The sequence below is a fragment of the Volvox carteri genome, assembly GCF_000143455.1.
Source record: "Volvox carteri f. nagariensis unplaced genomic scaffold VOLCAscaffold_44, whole genome shotgun sequence".
NCBI classification, from domain to species: Eukaryota; Viridiplantae; Chlorophyta; class Chlorophyceae; order Chlamydomonadales; family Volvocaceae; genus Volvox; species Volvox carteri.
In genome coordinates this window covers 451334-466344 of record NW_003307587.1, presented here as the reverse complement: position 1 = coordinate 466344, position 15011 = coordinate 451334, and the positions used below count along the sequence as shown (strand labels likewise).

General features: G+C 55.8%; 1 protein-coding gene across 1 annotated transcript; it reads right to left on the bottom strand.

Moving 5' to 3' along the window:
- Positions 1-212: 212 nt before the first annotated feature.
- Positions 213-14587, bottom strand: morA (microtubule organizing protein mora; the record flags this gene model as incomplete). Its single annotated transcript, XM_002954559.1, has 47 exons — positions 213-826; positions 1217-1329; positions 1405-1633; positions 1760-1831; positions 2008-2153; positions 2397-2642; positions 2764-2857; positions 3019-3105; positions 3244-3424; positions 3536-3606; positions 3729-3926; positions 4068-4219; positions 4382-4439; positions 4630-4890; positions 5182-5321; positions 5434-5540; positions 5595-5680; positions 5821-5892; positions 6000-6075; positions 6186-6287; positions 6428-6522; positions 6616-6726; positions 6832-6925; positions 7000-7115; positions 7220-7384; positions 7488-7676; positions 7987-8067; positions 8222-8398; positions 8550-8656; positions 8732-8943; positions 9185-9468; positions 9578-9679; positions 9865-9990; positions 10083-10210; positions 10292-10451; positions 10779-10847; positions 11282-11407; positions 11643-11713; positions 11926-12022; positions 12215-12349; positions 12546-12734; positions 12884-13132; positions 13418-13523; positions 13759-13838; positions 13991-14114; positions 14227-14335; positions 14422-14587. 47 exons carry the CDS (start codon positions 14585-14587, stop codon positions 689-691), a joined length of 6297 nt encoding a protein of 2098 aa, XP_002954605.1. The 3' UTR covers positions 213-688.
- Positions 14588-15011: the final 424 nt, after the last annotated feature.

Below are 15011 nucleotides of genomic sequence, written 5' to 3'. Positions count from 1 at the left end.
CAACAACGTATCCAACGGCAACGGCCACAGCGGTTCTGTTATGACAATGTACCACAACGCAGATGTGGCCGAGAGGGGTGAAAGTGATGCCGAGGATATTACGTCGCAACTGTTGTGCCTGCTCACCGCTTTGTAAAGCGTGCAATGGTGACGTGCATCAGCAGAAAAACGGAACCATACACTGTACAATACTGGTGGAGCTTCCTAATGTTCAAGCAGTGACAATTACATACTTTGTGTTGACGGCCTTTAAGAGGAAGGCTTAGTTGCATTTCAATGATGTCAAAAAGCGTGCGAAGTATGTACGACGTGTGTGGAACCTGTTAAGGTTGAGACCGAACAGTGGAACTGCTAACAAGAACACGTGTGAGACAAACCTCACTCGCTTTAACACGCCCCCCTGAGCGATGCCTGTACGCTGCACGCTGATGTCAAGCCATCCTGGACCAGAGCGCATGATCACTGAAAATTACGAATACAAACCAGAACAGCACTCATAAACACACCACAAACAGTCCGTGACACCTACTACCAGAATGCCGCTGATTTCGGGAAACAATCGCAAGCTGAGACTGCACCTTCCATAGCACCTCGACACAAAAAATAGTGCAACGTGAATCCCGCCTGCGAACATGTGCATGATGTACACCTCTGCGCGTGGCAATACCCACCACCATTAATCCACCTCCTAGCTGCTCGGCCCTGCTGCCGCGGCAATGCTCTGGATCTTCTTCATGCGCTCCTGCAAATCAAGTAGATCTTGCGAGACACCTCCAGGCACTGAAATGCTCGCCGAGTTCCGCACGGGCAGATCGTGCAAGTTGGTCTGCAAGGGTGCGGCAATAACCCAGTAACAGCGTGATAAAGGTTCCTAAGAGCTGCGAGTAAATGACGATTATTTCATGCATAGCAAGACATTCATTTCAAGCCGCTAATCCTTCCCTCTCCTTGCTGTCATTTTCGTGTGAGCGGCCCGCAATCAGTTGCCGGCCCACGCACGCGCCGGGGAAAATACCAGAAAACGAAAAGGGTAGGAGGAGAAAGCGGGTTAAGGAAAACAAGCATTATGCGAACTGGCCCGCTGCAGCTGCGCATTACTACGGTCTGGCTGATGCACGAATGGAACATATGCACCGAATGAAATGGTGCTTCCATTCTCTATGCTCCCATCTTGCTGACGGATGTATATTTTTATTTTTGATTTATTTTCACTTACGCTCAGGCTATTCATGCGGCTGCGGAGCTCGTCCAGATTGCCAACGCCCCGCAAGCGCCCGGGAGACGCCGGACTGTGCGGACGCGCCTCAGAAGCGGCCAGCTTGTCGGCAACTGCAAGAGTCGGCACGGGAAAGCCGGTAAAAATGAAACAAGCGATACAAGGATAAACATTAATCCATGGCTTACGTGTCATCCGGCTCGACAACGGCCCGGCCGAGTCTCCATCCAGAGTCCCCCAGCTGCTGCCGCCACCGCTATTGGCGCCACCGCCATCGGATAGCTTGGCGGCGGCGGCTGGCGATCCGCTAGCGTGCTCCTGAGCAGTCGCTGCTGCCGCAGTCGATGCCGCGTGCTGAAGCTGAAGCCGCACCTTGGACAGACCGCGCTGCAGGAACTGCTTAAAGTATGGGCTCACCTGCATGTTGGGATGCAATCACCTGGGTAAATCCCGGGTACTCAACCACCACACTGAAGGGGGCAGATAGTCCCTATGCATACGACATCTCATGCACTAAACTAGATTGCGGCTGCATAGCGTTACCTGGCTCAACATCTGGTTCAAAACGTCGATGTTGGGATTCGCGTCGATGAAGTGGTGCAGATCCACAAGCGCCTGTCACCAACATGTACAAGGAGCGCGATAGTACGTTACCACGAACCAGGGGACGAGTAAAGCACCAAAGTTGACGCATAAAAACGACTTAGCGGGTGCTGGTTGGCGCAGAAGTATAAAACATACACTACAAGTTACTTTGATGTGGGGACCCCAACGACTTTTAAAAAACGTACCTGCTGCGATTGCGCTTTGTCGCCAATGCGCTTGAAGATGGTCGCCAAGACATTACGTGCCTCCTGATCGTCCAACACCGGCCGCTTGAACTCATGACTCGATGGCTCCAGGCTAAGCGGAGACACATTGCCCCCCGTCGCAGAGGCTGCAACCGGCACAGGTGCTGGTGCGGCGACTTGGGCCACCACAGGCATGACCGGAGCCGGAGCTGGCGCCGGCGGTGCGATAGATGCTGAGCTTGACACCTTCTGCGGCACTGCGCTTGCAGTCAAGGGCGGCATCGCGTTGGTGCTGAGCGGGAGGAGCACTTGCGGCTGTTGCTGTTGCTTGATTGCCGGCTCCGTCACGACTGGCGCTCCGGCAGGTTTTGAAAGCACACCCGGCGCACCTGCTGCAGTGCTGGCCGGGGTGGCATACGGTATGCCTCTTGAGCGGGGCGCCCCAGCCGCTGCTGACCCGGAGGTCGAGGCCACGTCAGCGTTGGGCGCCATAGCCGGCCTGGGCGCAGCCGCGGCGGCCATGAGGGTCGCTGCCGCCGCCGAACCCGGAAGATTCTGACCTGCGCGCTGCAGCGTCTCCAAGTTAAGGCGGATGTACGGCAACATGACCATCTCCTCCATGGTCTCCTGAACCCCTGCAGGGCGTTCAACACAACCTCAACAGATTTAGTAGCTCCAGTCAGGGAATTGTGCAACGAACAACGAGCATTGCAAAATGTCAGGAATGTCTATTGTGAGAAGTTCCAGTGCACTTACCTGGCATCGCTTCGACGTCCTTGTAAATGTCGTAGCCACGGTGCTTGCACAACTCGTGAAGCATTGTCTTCACCATCCGCAGGGGCTTGTCCTCCTGCGGTCCAGTGAGGGACGAAAGATTACGCACCGCCTTGACAAGCAGCAGCGTCCTTCTGTGCTGCCAAAGCAACGGCAGTCGCCCGTGCTTATCACCCAGGTTAAGGTCGCCCTGAACACAGTCTAGCCCCGTTTTGGAATACGTGACACCCCCCGCACATTTGAGCTACGGCGGCGGACCTCCTCGGTGCCCAGATCTTGCATGTACCGATGAATGTGCACCAGCACGTTGCCCACATTGAGGGACTGCGTATACAGGGTGAACAAAAGGCAGAGGCGAAAGACAATTATATGTCAGGTGATAATCCGTCCATGCTCACCGAAAAGTGTCTGCTTCAAGGCTTGCTGCTCCTAAGTTGAACCCCAGAAAGCGAGAGGTCTTACCGGCACCAACGCCCCAAGCTGTTTCGTCATCTTGATCAAACACTTCACGAGCATGTCGTTCCATCGCAACAGCATCTCCGCTTCACCACCATCAGATCCAGCCGTCGCTGGGTGAGCCATCTCGTAAATCCGAGGGTTAGGAACGCGCAGGCAGTGGATGAAACCGCCGAACAACCCAGCCCTGAAAGCAGCAGGCATTCTGGCAGTGTAAACAGGTTGTACCATTGGCGCGACAATGAGATAGGAGGCCGCAGCAATGCCACGTACAGGACCCATGAAGCTATAAACGAACCTGTTCGCATGCTCCAGCAACTTCATAATAAGCATATTGACGGCCTTCAGCAGCCCATCACCGTCGGGCACCTGGAAATGAATAAACACGGGAAACATCTCAGTGCCGACCGGCGCTGCAACCCGGGAGCTCATGGCTAAAGCGGCCGATTACTCCGCAGCTGGTTCTTCACATCCAAAACTGCGGTTCGCACCTGACGCAAACGCCCATCAATGAGGCAAGCTATCAGCACGCTGCAGAGCCTCCGCAGCGCACTGTCAGTTAGGCTCGTCGTGAGGGGCGTCACGTTGCACAAGTTCATTAGGGAGTTGACGCTGTACTTGCAGGCCCGTGCATTGTATATGGGGCCGCCTGGCAGGCACATCGTTGAAGCAGCAGCATCCGACAGGGACTGCGAACGAGAAAACGCAAAGCGAAGCACGGGAGAGATCCAGTCAGGCTCGCATTCAGCCAGGGCTAAACCTCAACATGCACTGCACAAATGTGCAGTTATAAAATATCCGCTCTTTATGTAAATCCATCCAAGCCTCACCTGCTCAATCCGTTGCGATAACAGGTGTACGAGTTCGTCTGCGTTGCGAGGATCCATGAGTAGTGAAACAACGTGCGGACTGTGCTTGTCCAGCTCCATGTAGCTGTAGCACAGCAGCTTCATAGCTTGGGTTGCGCCCTCCCAGTCATCGCCTGACACGCAAGCGACAAGAGTATTACAATTAGTAATCGATTCTGGTTTTCCTATGGTGCTTTGTATAATACCGGCGTTGGTACAGGTATGGCCCAACGACCGCCAGCAGACAATGCATCGAAACGTGGCTGGCAACCCAGCACCAGACACAGGGATCTCACCTTGAAGCCGGTCATGCATGATGACCCAATTGCGCATTGTGGCCTCCTCGTCAGGTCCCTGCAGCCATATGGGTTATTCGGTAGCTGAGACAACGAAACCGCGAAGCGCTAAGCAGCGCAGTGTCCCTAACATGCAACGCCGTCACAGTCACGCAACGCAATACCACTAAGACGGAGTGCTTGCAGGCAGAGTATAGGCGCCACCCTACTTCATGAGACCAAGCATGGTCCAAACAGAGCCTCCGTACCTCCAAAGACGTCAGCACCGCAGAATCGCCACCGGATACGGGAACAGCACCCATGTTGAAAGATCCAAAGCGGCTGATGGCTGGAGAGTTTACACGGCGAACATCATAGCCCTCTGGCGCCGCTTGCACTGGCGGCGGGCTGTCCGAGTTCGCTGGTGGCGGGACAGCCGCCATCGAGGTTGCGAGGGCCCCACGTCCAGAAAAGGAGTCCATGAGGCTTCCCCTGGCAGCGGGCGATGCAACCCCAGCGGTGGTTGAAGGCTGCACACCGACCCCGAGCCCAGAGCGGCGCAACGGCGAGGGAGGCCGCCGCGGCGTGCCACCGGCAGCCACTGGAGAGACCGCCATTGGGTCATCCTGTTGCTGAACATACGTGGGTAGACATCGTGCGTCGTCGGCAAAGGTGAGACAACTTTGTTAGAAAGCCGTGTTTTAGCAAAGCCTTCTGATACAAGCACTGACCCCTTGGCACTGAAAAGCATGGCACTGAAAAGCATGGTGAAGGCGCTGAAGGCACCAGCAACGCAGGGCACAGATACGCTAATCGCGTACCTGAACCGGGAGACCGTACTCAGCTGCCTTGTAGCCGGGTTGGTGGCCAGCCCGGACCAGGCGATTGCCCACTGCCTTGATTCGCTCCTCAATCAGCGACTTCTGCTGATCCGTCAGGCGCCCAACGTAGTCCCACATGCCTGCAAAGCATTGCACGATAGTTCTATAGCAGTAATGTTTCTGGACCACCAAAAAGGTTCCAAGAAACTTGAGCAGTTCTACGGTGTAGCATCCTTCATCCTGCTCGCTCACCCTGCCCTTCGATGCAGTATAGGACTTCCATGACACCCAAGCAGGCCGCCCGCACTGCTGTATCCCGTTCCGCTACGAGTCGCGCCACGGCTGCCATGAGGCTATCGCTTGCGGCGGAGCCCGTCGTTGACCGTGTGATGGCGCCAGACGAGCCACGGTACACGACCGGACCAGTGCGCTCTACAATGGCTGCAATCTCGTCCAGACACACCACGCGTGTCTTGCTGTTCTTAGACTCCAAGCCGTCCTGGATAGGTTTCCACCGTGGCGTGGCAAGGCACATGTAAGGGAGACCCCGCGCATGAAGCATTGGGTCAACACACAAGACACAAGACAACCGGCCAGGATTTGAAGGCAACCATAGGTGGCTACAAGCCTCATGCGTACCTTCACGTATGTCACAACCTTAACGGGCGGGTGCACCTGCGCGAAACGCTTCAAAAGCTCCCGGTGCTCCGCCTAGAGTAGGACAGGCGAGCCAGGGGGTCAGAGGCAAGCAGACAGTGGAATAAAATAGGTAGGGTGCAGAGGTAAGGAACTCGCGCAGCTGCGGGGAGGCAGCGCACCTTCAGCTTATCCTGGTTATGCCCCGATTTCTCGACGACGGCCGGCAGGATTAGCTTGGCCTCGTATTCCGATATCCTGCAAGTACAGCACTTGGATAAGATACTTCCAGTTGCCGTGTAGTGTGGTCGGTTGTAAGCTGGCATTGGCGCTGTAACAGCGAGCTGCAGGAGCCGGAAGCTACGCACCGATAACCGCGGTCGATCATCAAATCCAAGAGCAGCTTCAGCATATCCAAGACCTTGACAAGCGAGGCAGTGTTCGACTCCAGTATGCGCAGTGTCGACCACCTTCGGGTTTTAGAACGAGACCAGATAACACAATTGGCAGGGGACAAAAATTTCAAGAGCAGCTTCACCACCAGACGGGCAATAGAAACACCGCGAGCATGTGCGCCCGGAATATGTGACCTGAAATATAGTGAGCTTACCTAAACAGTAGGTCCACAATGGCAATGACCTCGTCATACACCACCGGCAGAGCCTTGATCAGCATGTCCGCGGCCTCGCAGTGCTTCTTGAAGTCCTGGATTTAATCGCAGTGCCAAAGGGACGGCAAATCATTAAGCCCACGTACTCCAACTGTGTGCCATGACGAAACGTATGGGCTACTGCCTACCTTGCTGAACGCGGCCGCACGCAACGCGGGGCTGAGCATCGGGCTGAACTCCGCCTCCAACGTCACTGCTTCGTCCGGCATGATCTGCAGCTTCGCTGGCCTGAAGCGGCCCTGCAACCATTGAAGAAAGGTCGTCCGTGAAGGTGCAAGGTTCCGCACATCCAAGGCCATGCAAAAAGAGAGATGTGGGCAAGAAAGATACCAGCATCTCCATACCTTCTTAGCTCGATCTTCTTTGCGGTTGTCTGGCATAAGCAATGGCCCAGCATCGGCCGCCGCCATAGCTCCCATGCTCGAGCCGTGCATAGACCTGGAACGTGCGGTACATGGCCTGATAAGCCTCGGAATGACATGTCAGCGCTCAACTATAACAACTTTGCTTACTTCGCAACACCGCTGGTCTTCGCGGTTCCCGGTCGCGACATGGTGCTGTTTAACCCTCCTGGTCGTGCAATGCCGCTCGCCGTGGAGGCGCGCAACATGTCCTTTGAGCTCCGCGTCTGCTGGAGGCAATCAGCGGTTAGAGGTGATTAAGGTGAGAGACGCGAGAGCTGTTGGTGCAAGGAAAGTAAGTGGATAAGTAGCCTTAGCATGCCTAACTCACAGCTGCAGGTTTTGCGGAAGGCGCTGCAGCTGCAGAACCGAATGCCGCCACCGCTGCCACGGGAACTGGCGCGCCGGTGACCTTGCTGATGGCATCCATGGCGGGCTTCCGAGTCGCAACGTCCAGGGTTTGTGCAGCTGCACCGAGCTCCGCAGCTCCAATCGTCTGCAAACATGGTTTGGAAACGAGGGTTGCGAGATGCGCCGCGCTTCAAAGCAATGAGCAGCATGGATCCAACATGGACGCCGCCAGCAAGCCTGCAGCTTACCTCAACAAGAGCAATCATAAGTTTTGACGCAGCATCGCGGACTTCTGCGGCCTTATCCGTCGAGCCCATGCCCCCAGCACGCAGGATATCCACCAAACAGTCGCTGATCTTGGCCCCAGACGCCAGCGACGCCATCCACTTCAGCGTCTCCGCCTTGCCGTCGGCGGTGATCTTACTGCTGATGTAGAACTGCGGAGAGGCGTAGGACCATGATAACGGTGATGACATGGCTCAAGCAGCATGAACAGGTATCGCCGCTCTTCCTTTCCAGGCCTGTGTCTATTTACAGCGACAGGCGATGTGTCCATCGGCTCGATTTCGTTACTTCACGGTATAGAAGCTTGGTAGCTCGCTGTATCAATAACGACCCCTGCGCTGTGTTTCCGCCCGCGGTCAGGGCCCCCGGTGCTCGTCCTTTCTCGGGACGAGCCGCCCACAGTGTAGCAACCCATCAACAACAACGACAACAACGACAGTGTCGGAAATGGGCATCACTCACGTCCATCACGTCCGGCATGACACAGGATGCGCTTGTTACGCCCACCCAGGCGTCCAGCATCTCGGTGACTGCCGACCGCACCTGCAAGGGACGAAGGTGCATCGTCACAGCACACACGAGCGAGCTGAGCAACGCTCCTGCAGCGTTTTCATTATTCCCACGGCCCCGGGCACCGCATTGCCCGGGTCTCCACTGTAAAACTAGCACCAAAACCCTAAGTTCTCCAGTGTCGTACCGTTTGTTTCTGGTCGGTGATGTTCTTGATAGCCGGGGTCAACAAGGGCCGTCCCTGTCGATCGATTGCTTTGCCCATGGCCTTCGCGATGCGCCCCAGCACCGTAAGCGCCTGTGTGGTAAGGTTCTTGTTCGAGTCGGCCATGCGCTTCTTCAGCTCCGGAAGCAGGTCGCCCGTCTGCAAAGGCAATGTGGATCGTTCAATCTACTACCCATACGCGCGTTCTAGGTGTGCTAGATGTACCCCAAAACATCCAAGTCCGAATTATCAACAGCGCTGCGTAAAAGGAGGCTGCTCCGTTAGATTAGACCAAACACGGAAATCGTACCTGCGGCTGAATGCGGTTGCCGGCCTGGGTCAGAATGGTCTCGATCGCATCCAGACCTGCCTTGCGCTCCTTCCAGTTGGAGCTACCAAGCTGAGTGATAAGCTCGCCTGTTATGAGCCCGCTGATGTCCGTCCGCGGTAGCAGGTCATCTGGGTCAAACCCACCGGCAGCAGCGGGCCCACCTGCCGCAGCACCCGCGTTGCCACCCCCGCCCCCTTTGGCGCCACCCTTTGCACCGGCAGCTCCGCCGCGGGCAGTCGTGGCAACGCGTGAAACACGCGTGGGCTCGGGCTTCGGCAGGTCCGCGTTCTTGGCAAACTCGCCATCAATGGCGGTCATGAGCGCCGGCTTTACATCCGCCCGAATCATGTCCCCAAGGGCCGGCCCTAGGAAGCTGCAAGGGTAGAGAGGAACACGAGATGTCAAGGCGACGGGAGACAATCGACGACTCCCCCAATCAAACGGCGATGCAACGACCCTAAACCTAATCCATCAGGACAACGTTTACCAGATTTGGAAAGGCAGCTCCCGTGTACGCTGCGTGTATCCAGAGTGCGGCCGTTGCTCAAGTGCATTCTGCGGGCAACCCCACCCTACAACATCCTCCCGCTAAAGCTGAACCCTAAGCCACCCACCGGTACATGATGCCAAGCAGCTGGATGGATGAGTTGCGGACGCCGGCGTTGGCTGACCCCAAATCTTCCTTTGCCCAGTCCAGCAGGGCACGCACATCCATACCAGCGAGCCCGAACTCAAGGATCGCTCGGCCGATCCAGTTGATGGCCTCGCTTTGGACCTTAGGGTTCTTGTGCGCGGCGGCCTTCTTGTGCAACTGTGTCATGATGAACTGCGGTCCCACCGCCTCCGCGAAGCTGGTCAGCGTGTCGAAGCTAGGCTGCTTAAGCTTCAAGTCTGCAACCTGGAGAGATGTGACAGGCCAGAGGACAGGAACACGTCGTATGTATGACAGGCGATCCCGCGCAACAGCCCAGGAAAGAACTTCAGCCGTCCAGGACCTGCACGCTCACCTTGTCGATAATGCCGCCGATACAAGTGAAGGCATCCCGCTTGCTGAAGGAGGGGCACCCCGTGGCCGTGACTCGCAACGCCTCGAGAACTTTCGCCATCACCTGCATAACAATTCCCGGAGAAAAATACATACCCAACGGCGAAATCACACACCAGACACCACGGCAACGTCTTCCTCTAGCCGTATGGTCTTTTTAAATATTCATTCTCTGAGCTGCGATACCGGAACAGGCCGAAGTGGATGCGCGAATAGCCACGTCCTTTCCTAGCTGTGTGCGACACGGACCTGGAAGTTCTTCTCTGCCCATCCTGGGACGTGCGAAACTGACTGCACGATGGTGCTCCCGTTGGCGGCGGCCACTCCTGGCTCTCCAACGAAGGCCACCAGGCGCTCCATGGCATCCAGGCGCACCTGCCGAAGTGCAAGTAACCCGGGCCAAGTATGTCGGATGAGCTTCCCGTCCTATAGGCCAAAGCAGGGTCTTTCCAAGCATGACTTCGTACCTTCCACTGTTCGTCCTGAAGCTCTTTCACGGTGGCTTCGCCAACAAGGTCCGTCAGAGCTTGCACGGCCTGGTCGCGTGACAAGCTACCAGACGCCAGGCTTGCCTCATCGTCTCCGTCCCCGCCACCTGCACCGTGTAGAGGTCACTAATTCATGGTCAGTTCTGCACGTGCATCCATGACAGACTTGCAATGACCTGCCAACTCACTTGCCGCTTTTTTCCCGGCCCCGGCCCCGCCGCCTGCACCGGCTGACGGTCCCCCGCCACCGCCAGGTGCTGCGGACGCTGGTTTCGATGCCGCTGCCGGCCGCACCGTAGCGCCAAGGCGAGATTTCATGCTTAGGGTTGGACCAGGCGTCCTCGCCGCCTGAGATCAAACCAAAACCAACGAATATGCCTTAGACCATACGGTAGCAAAATCGGCACATTCATAACTGAGCGCAGCCAGTGGCAGTAGAAAAAATGTTTCTTTACTTCAGCCTACCGGAGCTGCGGACGCCGTGGCTGCTGCGACCGGAGCAGCAGGGGTCGGAGCCGCAGCCCCTGCCGTGGCGTTGCCGCCTCCCATAGCCTCAGCCACCATATCCTGTACACCACAGCGGCAACAGGTTCAGCAAGTAATGTCTATAGCATTGGCCTTATGCCAAAACAGGCAGAGCAGGAGAATGACCATGCAAGGTAGGAAAAAACCCACCTGCAACTTCTTCTTTCGGGCGTCGTCAAGCTTAGCGCCAAATTTCTCCAGGATGGCGGTGTTGCCAAACTGCAACCACGGCGGATTCAACCGTCAGCAACGACAAACGGCCACGCACCCCCCGACACACGACCATAGGTTCCGCCAACGGAGGAGATCTTTGGGTTCAGGACTGCTTTAGGACGGAACCGCAATGGCTACGGTGAACCCGTAGAGGTGGCACCGATGCCGAAGCTGCAATGGCCCGGATTTAAGACGTACTGTTTTTCAAACATTGCACACTTGAAAATATCAAGGAGCACCATTCCAAAGCGTAGCAAAAACTAGCGGATAACGAAAGCGAATAATTCGTGAACTTGTTAAGAAGTGAGAAGGTAAGGAAGGTTTATTATTCATGTCGCACCCAAGAACGTGTTTCGTCTCGTCGTGCATGGCAGGCAGGCATGCACGACTGTCCCCTGGACTGTCCCCTGGAACAACGTTTCCACCGAGAGCAGTCTCACCCGTACAGTGAATGCCGCCATGAAACCCATGGCAGCTTCTCGGAGGGCAGGAGTGGCCTCTTCTGCCCCCTTCGCCGCTGCTCCCATCAAAGGCGCCACGAGCTGCTTCAAATTGGCTTTGGGCTCCTGAGATTCAGAGATTCAAAGCAAACGGTCAGAGAATAGGAGTGAATAGGAGTGAGTCCCCACGTCGTCCACGGGAGTCGACGGGTCACGTGTACTTGAGCATATGGGCATATGAGCAAAACGCACAACTCCACTGGGGCAAGACGAGCTAGATTTGCAGACGTCTCATCAAACGCAAGTTCGGAAGTCGGCCTTCGCCACGGAAAGCACGGAAAACGGCAGAGACAAAGGTTACCTGGGGCACGGCGCCGGTTAGCCATTTGTACGTGTCCTCTTTGACCTTCGGGTTGGCGTGTCCCATCGCCTCTGCAGACACACAGACACGACACAGACGCGAAGAGAAGGAAATCGTGATACGCCGAAGCGAGATACGTTGCGCCATATCTCAGGGGTACGCCGCTCAGATGTGCCGGGATCCGCACCGTACGTGCCCTACCCCTCGCTCTCCTAACAAGCGCCCCGCCCCGTGGTCCATGGAAAATGCGCTGTCTTATAGAGTTGAAGGCTGCCTTACTTACCGGTGAAATCCTCAACCACCTCCGTAAGGCTCCAGCAGTATTTGTGCATGAACGTCAGTGCACCCGCCACAGCGTTTCCCACGTTGCTATTCTTCTCCTGTACAGCAGGAGAAGGCAAAATGGGTCACGGTGTGCTTCTACGTTCTCGCACAATCATCCCTTGCCCATGGCCAACTGGAAATACACGTCCCGAGCCCTTTTGCAGGCAGGATGGCCAGCTCAGCAAAATTTCAGCCATAGCAACCGTTGTGAAATAGATTTCAAACACATGGTCCATCCCAGTTCGCACCTTGAATTTCTCCAGCAACAGACCGGCAAGGTTGCGTGCCCAGGACGCAAACTCCTTGCGCAGGCCCTTAGCAAGCAGCCCACAGCAATTGATCGACTCCGCCACCACCACCACATTGCTGTCCTTGCTGATCAACTGTTTCAGGAAAGCGCGTCCGGAGGATCCAGAACAAGACGTAAAGAATAACACGAAACAAGAAACAGAAAGACGCGATAATCGCACATGTCAGCTGCGGGAACACAATAACCCCCCCCCGACCGGTGCTCTCCAGAACTTCCAGGACTGCAGCACAAACAGCCACCCGTAGCCCGAAACAGAACTGACTGCCCACCTTCCGCAGCTCGCGCATCAGGTCACCGTAGTCGCCCGATGCAATACGCGGAGTGTCTGCAAGCCCCTTAAGGAGCAACACAGCGTCGCGGCGCTCCGTCCATTTCTTCTCCTCCAGTTTGTCCCAGAAACTGTCCGACTTGAGTTCCGAGAGGACCTTCTTCGGATCCACGAAATCATATGGGTCAGCCTACAAACACAGGTATGACATGATTAATGCCATGCTCTTTCCACAGGTGCACCATTACTAGCAAGGCCAGGCCGCCAGCTTTCCAACCAAGATCTTCCCGCTAATTGGCCCCCTATATACAGTGCCCGACAAGACACAGCATCTCGCACCTCGGGTGGTGGCTCGTCCTCTGCGGCGGCTGCTGCGGCACCCCCATTGCTTGTGGCGCCATTGCCCACGGGCGCTTGCTCACGAGCGTCCGCAGCCTTGGCCTGCTGCTTGCGCGTCAGGCGCGGCGGCTTCCGCGAGAGCTCCAAACCCTCCAGGTTCCGGTTCAACTCATCGCGCATGACCTCGCGCATCTTTTCAAACAGCATCGTGCGCACTGCGTCCGGGCCCAGCCACCGTGCCAGCTCCATCTGTGCGAAATGGGCGTTTCCAGGAGTCCCAATATGGCTTATAATAGACTTTTTCGCTCCTCAACTGGTCGTGGTGACCTTGCGCAATTTCAGTTCGCGGGTACCTATGGTGTCCGACACGCACGTCGTCGCCGCCACTGACAAGGAATCCTTCATCTGAAGGATCAGGTCTGCAAATGCGCGACTTTGCAGAGGTTGCCCACAGCGCATGAGAGGAAATGCAACCAGATGGAAAGTGCGAGGAACGGACGGCATGTATTTGATCCACCACGCTCTATCACGTACCACTAGGTCCTTGACCTTGTCACGTGCTTTCCCATCCTTGGACTCAAAGAGGGCGGGCAAGGCCTTGATCATGGGCTGTGGAGCCACAACACGGTGCCCAAAAAGACTGCAGGTTCAGGAGCGGGCCGCCATGCACGAAGAATGCGGGTTTGCGTTGGACACGAGCAAGATTGTTTGGGAGTGCATGCCATGTTACTACTATCTCAAAATTGCCTCCACAAAAGTATGTGCCTGAGTGTGGTCTGAGTAGCATGTATTCGAGAGAAGTGTGAAGTGCGTGGAATAATACCCAGCAGCATGGAAGCGCAGGCGCCTCATGGAAAACTGTCATCGGTCCTTACTTCAGCCCATGGTACAGGAACTCCAGCGAAGCGACGACCACCTTGGGGTTCTTGTTGCCGAGTCCAGACACGAGGGCCTCCTGGAAGGTTAAGCGGCACCAGGGGCATCGCAAGTGAGCAGGGTGCCTTCAAGCTATGGCCGGATGGGCCAACCCTTACACCGAAGCGTGTGCCTCCATGCTGCGAGCATGAAACTCATAAAACGTAAGATCCTCCCCCGTGATCCACTCACCGTGACCTTTTCTGCTTGCTCCAGCTCAATGAAAAGCAGCATCGCATCCAGAGCACGCGTCAGCGTACTGGTCCTGGCGCTGAGGCACTTGGCCACGATATTGGAGCAGGTCTTCTCGCATATCCTGTGCACGGAGCCAAAGCGAGAAGGGTTTTTCCCATATAGCAGGGCCGCCTCTGTTGGGCCCCAGAGCGCTGGCCCTGTCGCCACCCTCCCCTAACCCCACTGGGAAGCACCTGCTGGCGTGCTGTTCAGTAGCCTTGGTGAGGAACACCACAAGCGCGTCAAGGGCTTTGTCGACAGCAGCTGCATTGGCCTCTGTGACAGCCTTCGGAAACAGTGGAGCTGTGGACATGGAGATGGGAAGCGAGGCGGTTGGGGGTGGCGACTCTTTGTCTGTCCCGCCGAAACCGTTGCAATTTTCAACCTACCAAATTCCGAGAGTCGTGGATCAGCATCGTCATATATCTCCCTGCACGCCGCGCTGATGTCCTCATAAGCTGCAACCCTCGCCTTCCAGTTCGAATGCGCAATACGGTCCGGTAGAGGAAGTTTCTTTGCCTCTGCGAGCTCGCGAACGTCCTTGTCATCAGACATTATGATCTACGTGAAAGCAGGTCGTTCTATCGCCCTGCAAGACAAATGCAGCTACCTCATATGCAACCCTTAAAAACCTCTATTGACAAATTCAAGACAAACAAAAAAAACAAGAACAAGTCTTGGGGAAGGCGCCCGTGAAAACGTATTCATGCAGGTTCCGTGCGGCGATTCAAATGAATCTGTCATTCGTTTAGGCTAACCGACGCCAGTATCTAGACCAATAGCCAAGAATAATCTTTATTTTGTGTTCTATTATGGCAAAAAGTGTATCCTTCATGCTTCCTTGCAGCTTGAAAGCTTGCGTTGAGCATTCACCGGTTTGCTCTGGCTGGGCAATGCTGTTTACATGATTCACTAAACAACCACAACATGATATTATACACTCATCAGGCTCGCAAGATTGCCATCCCAGGACCCAAGG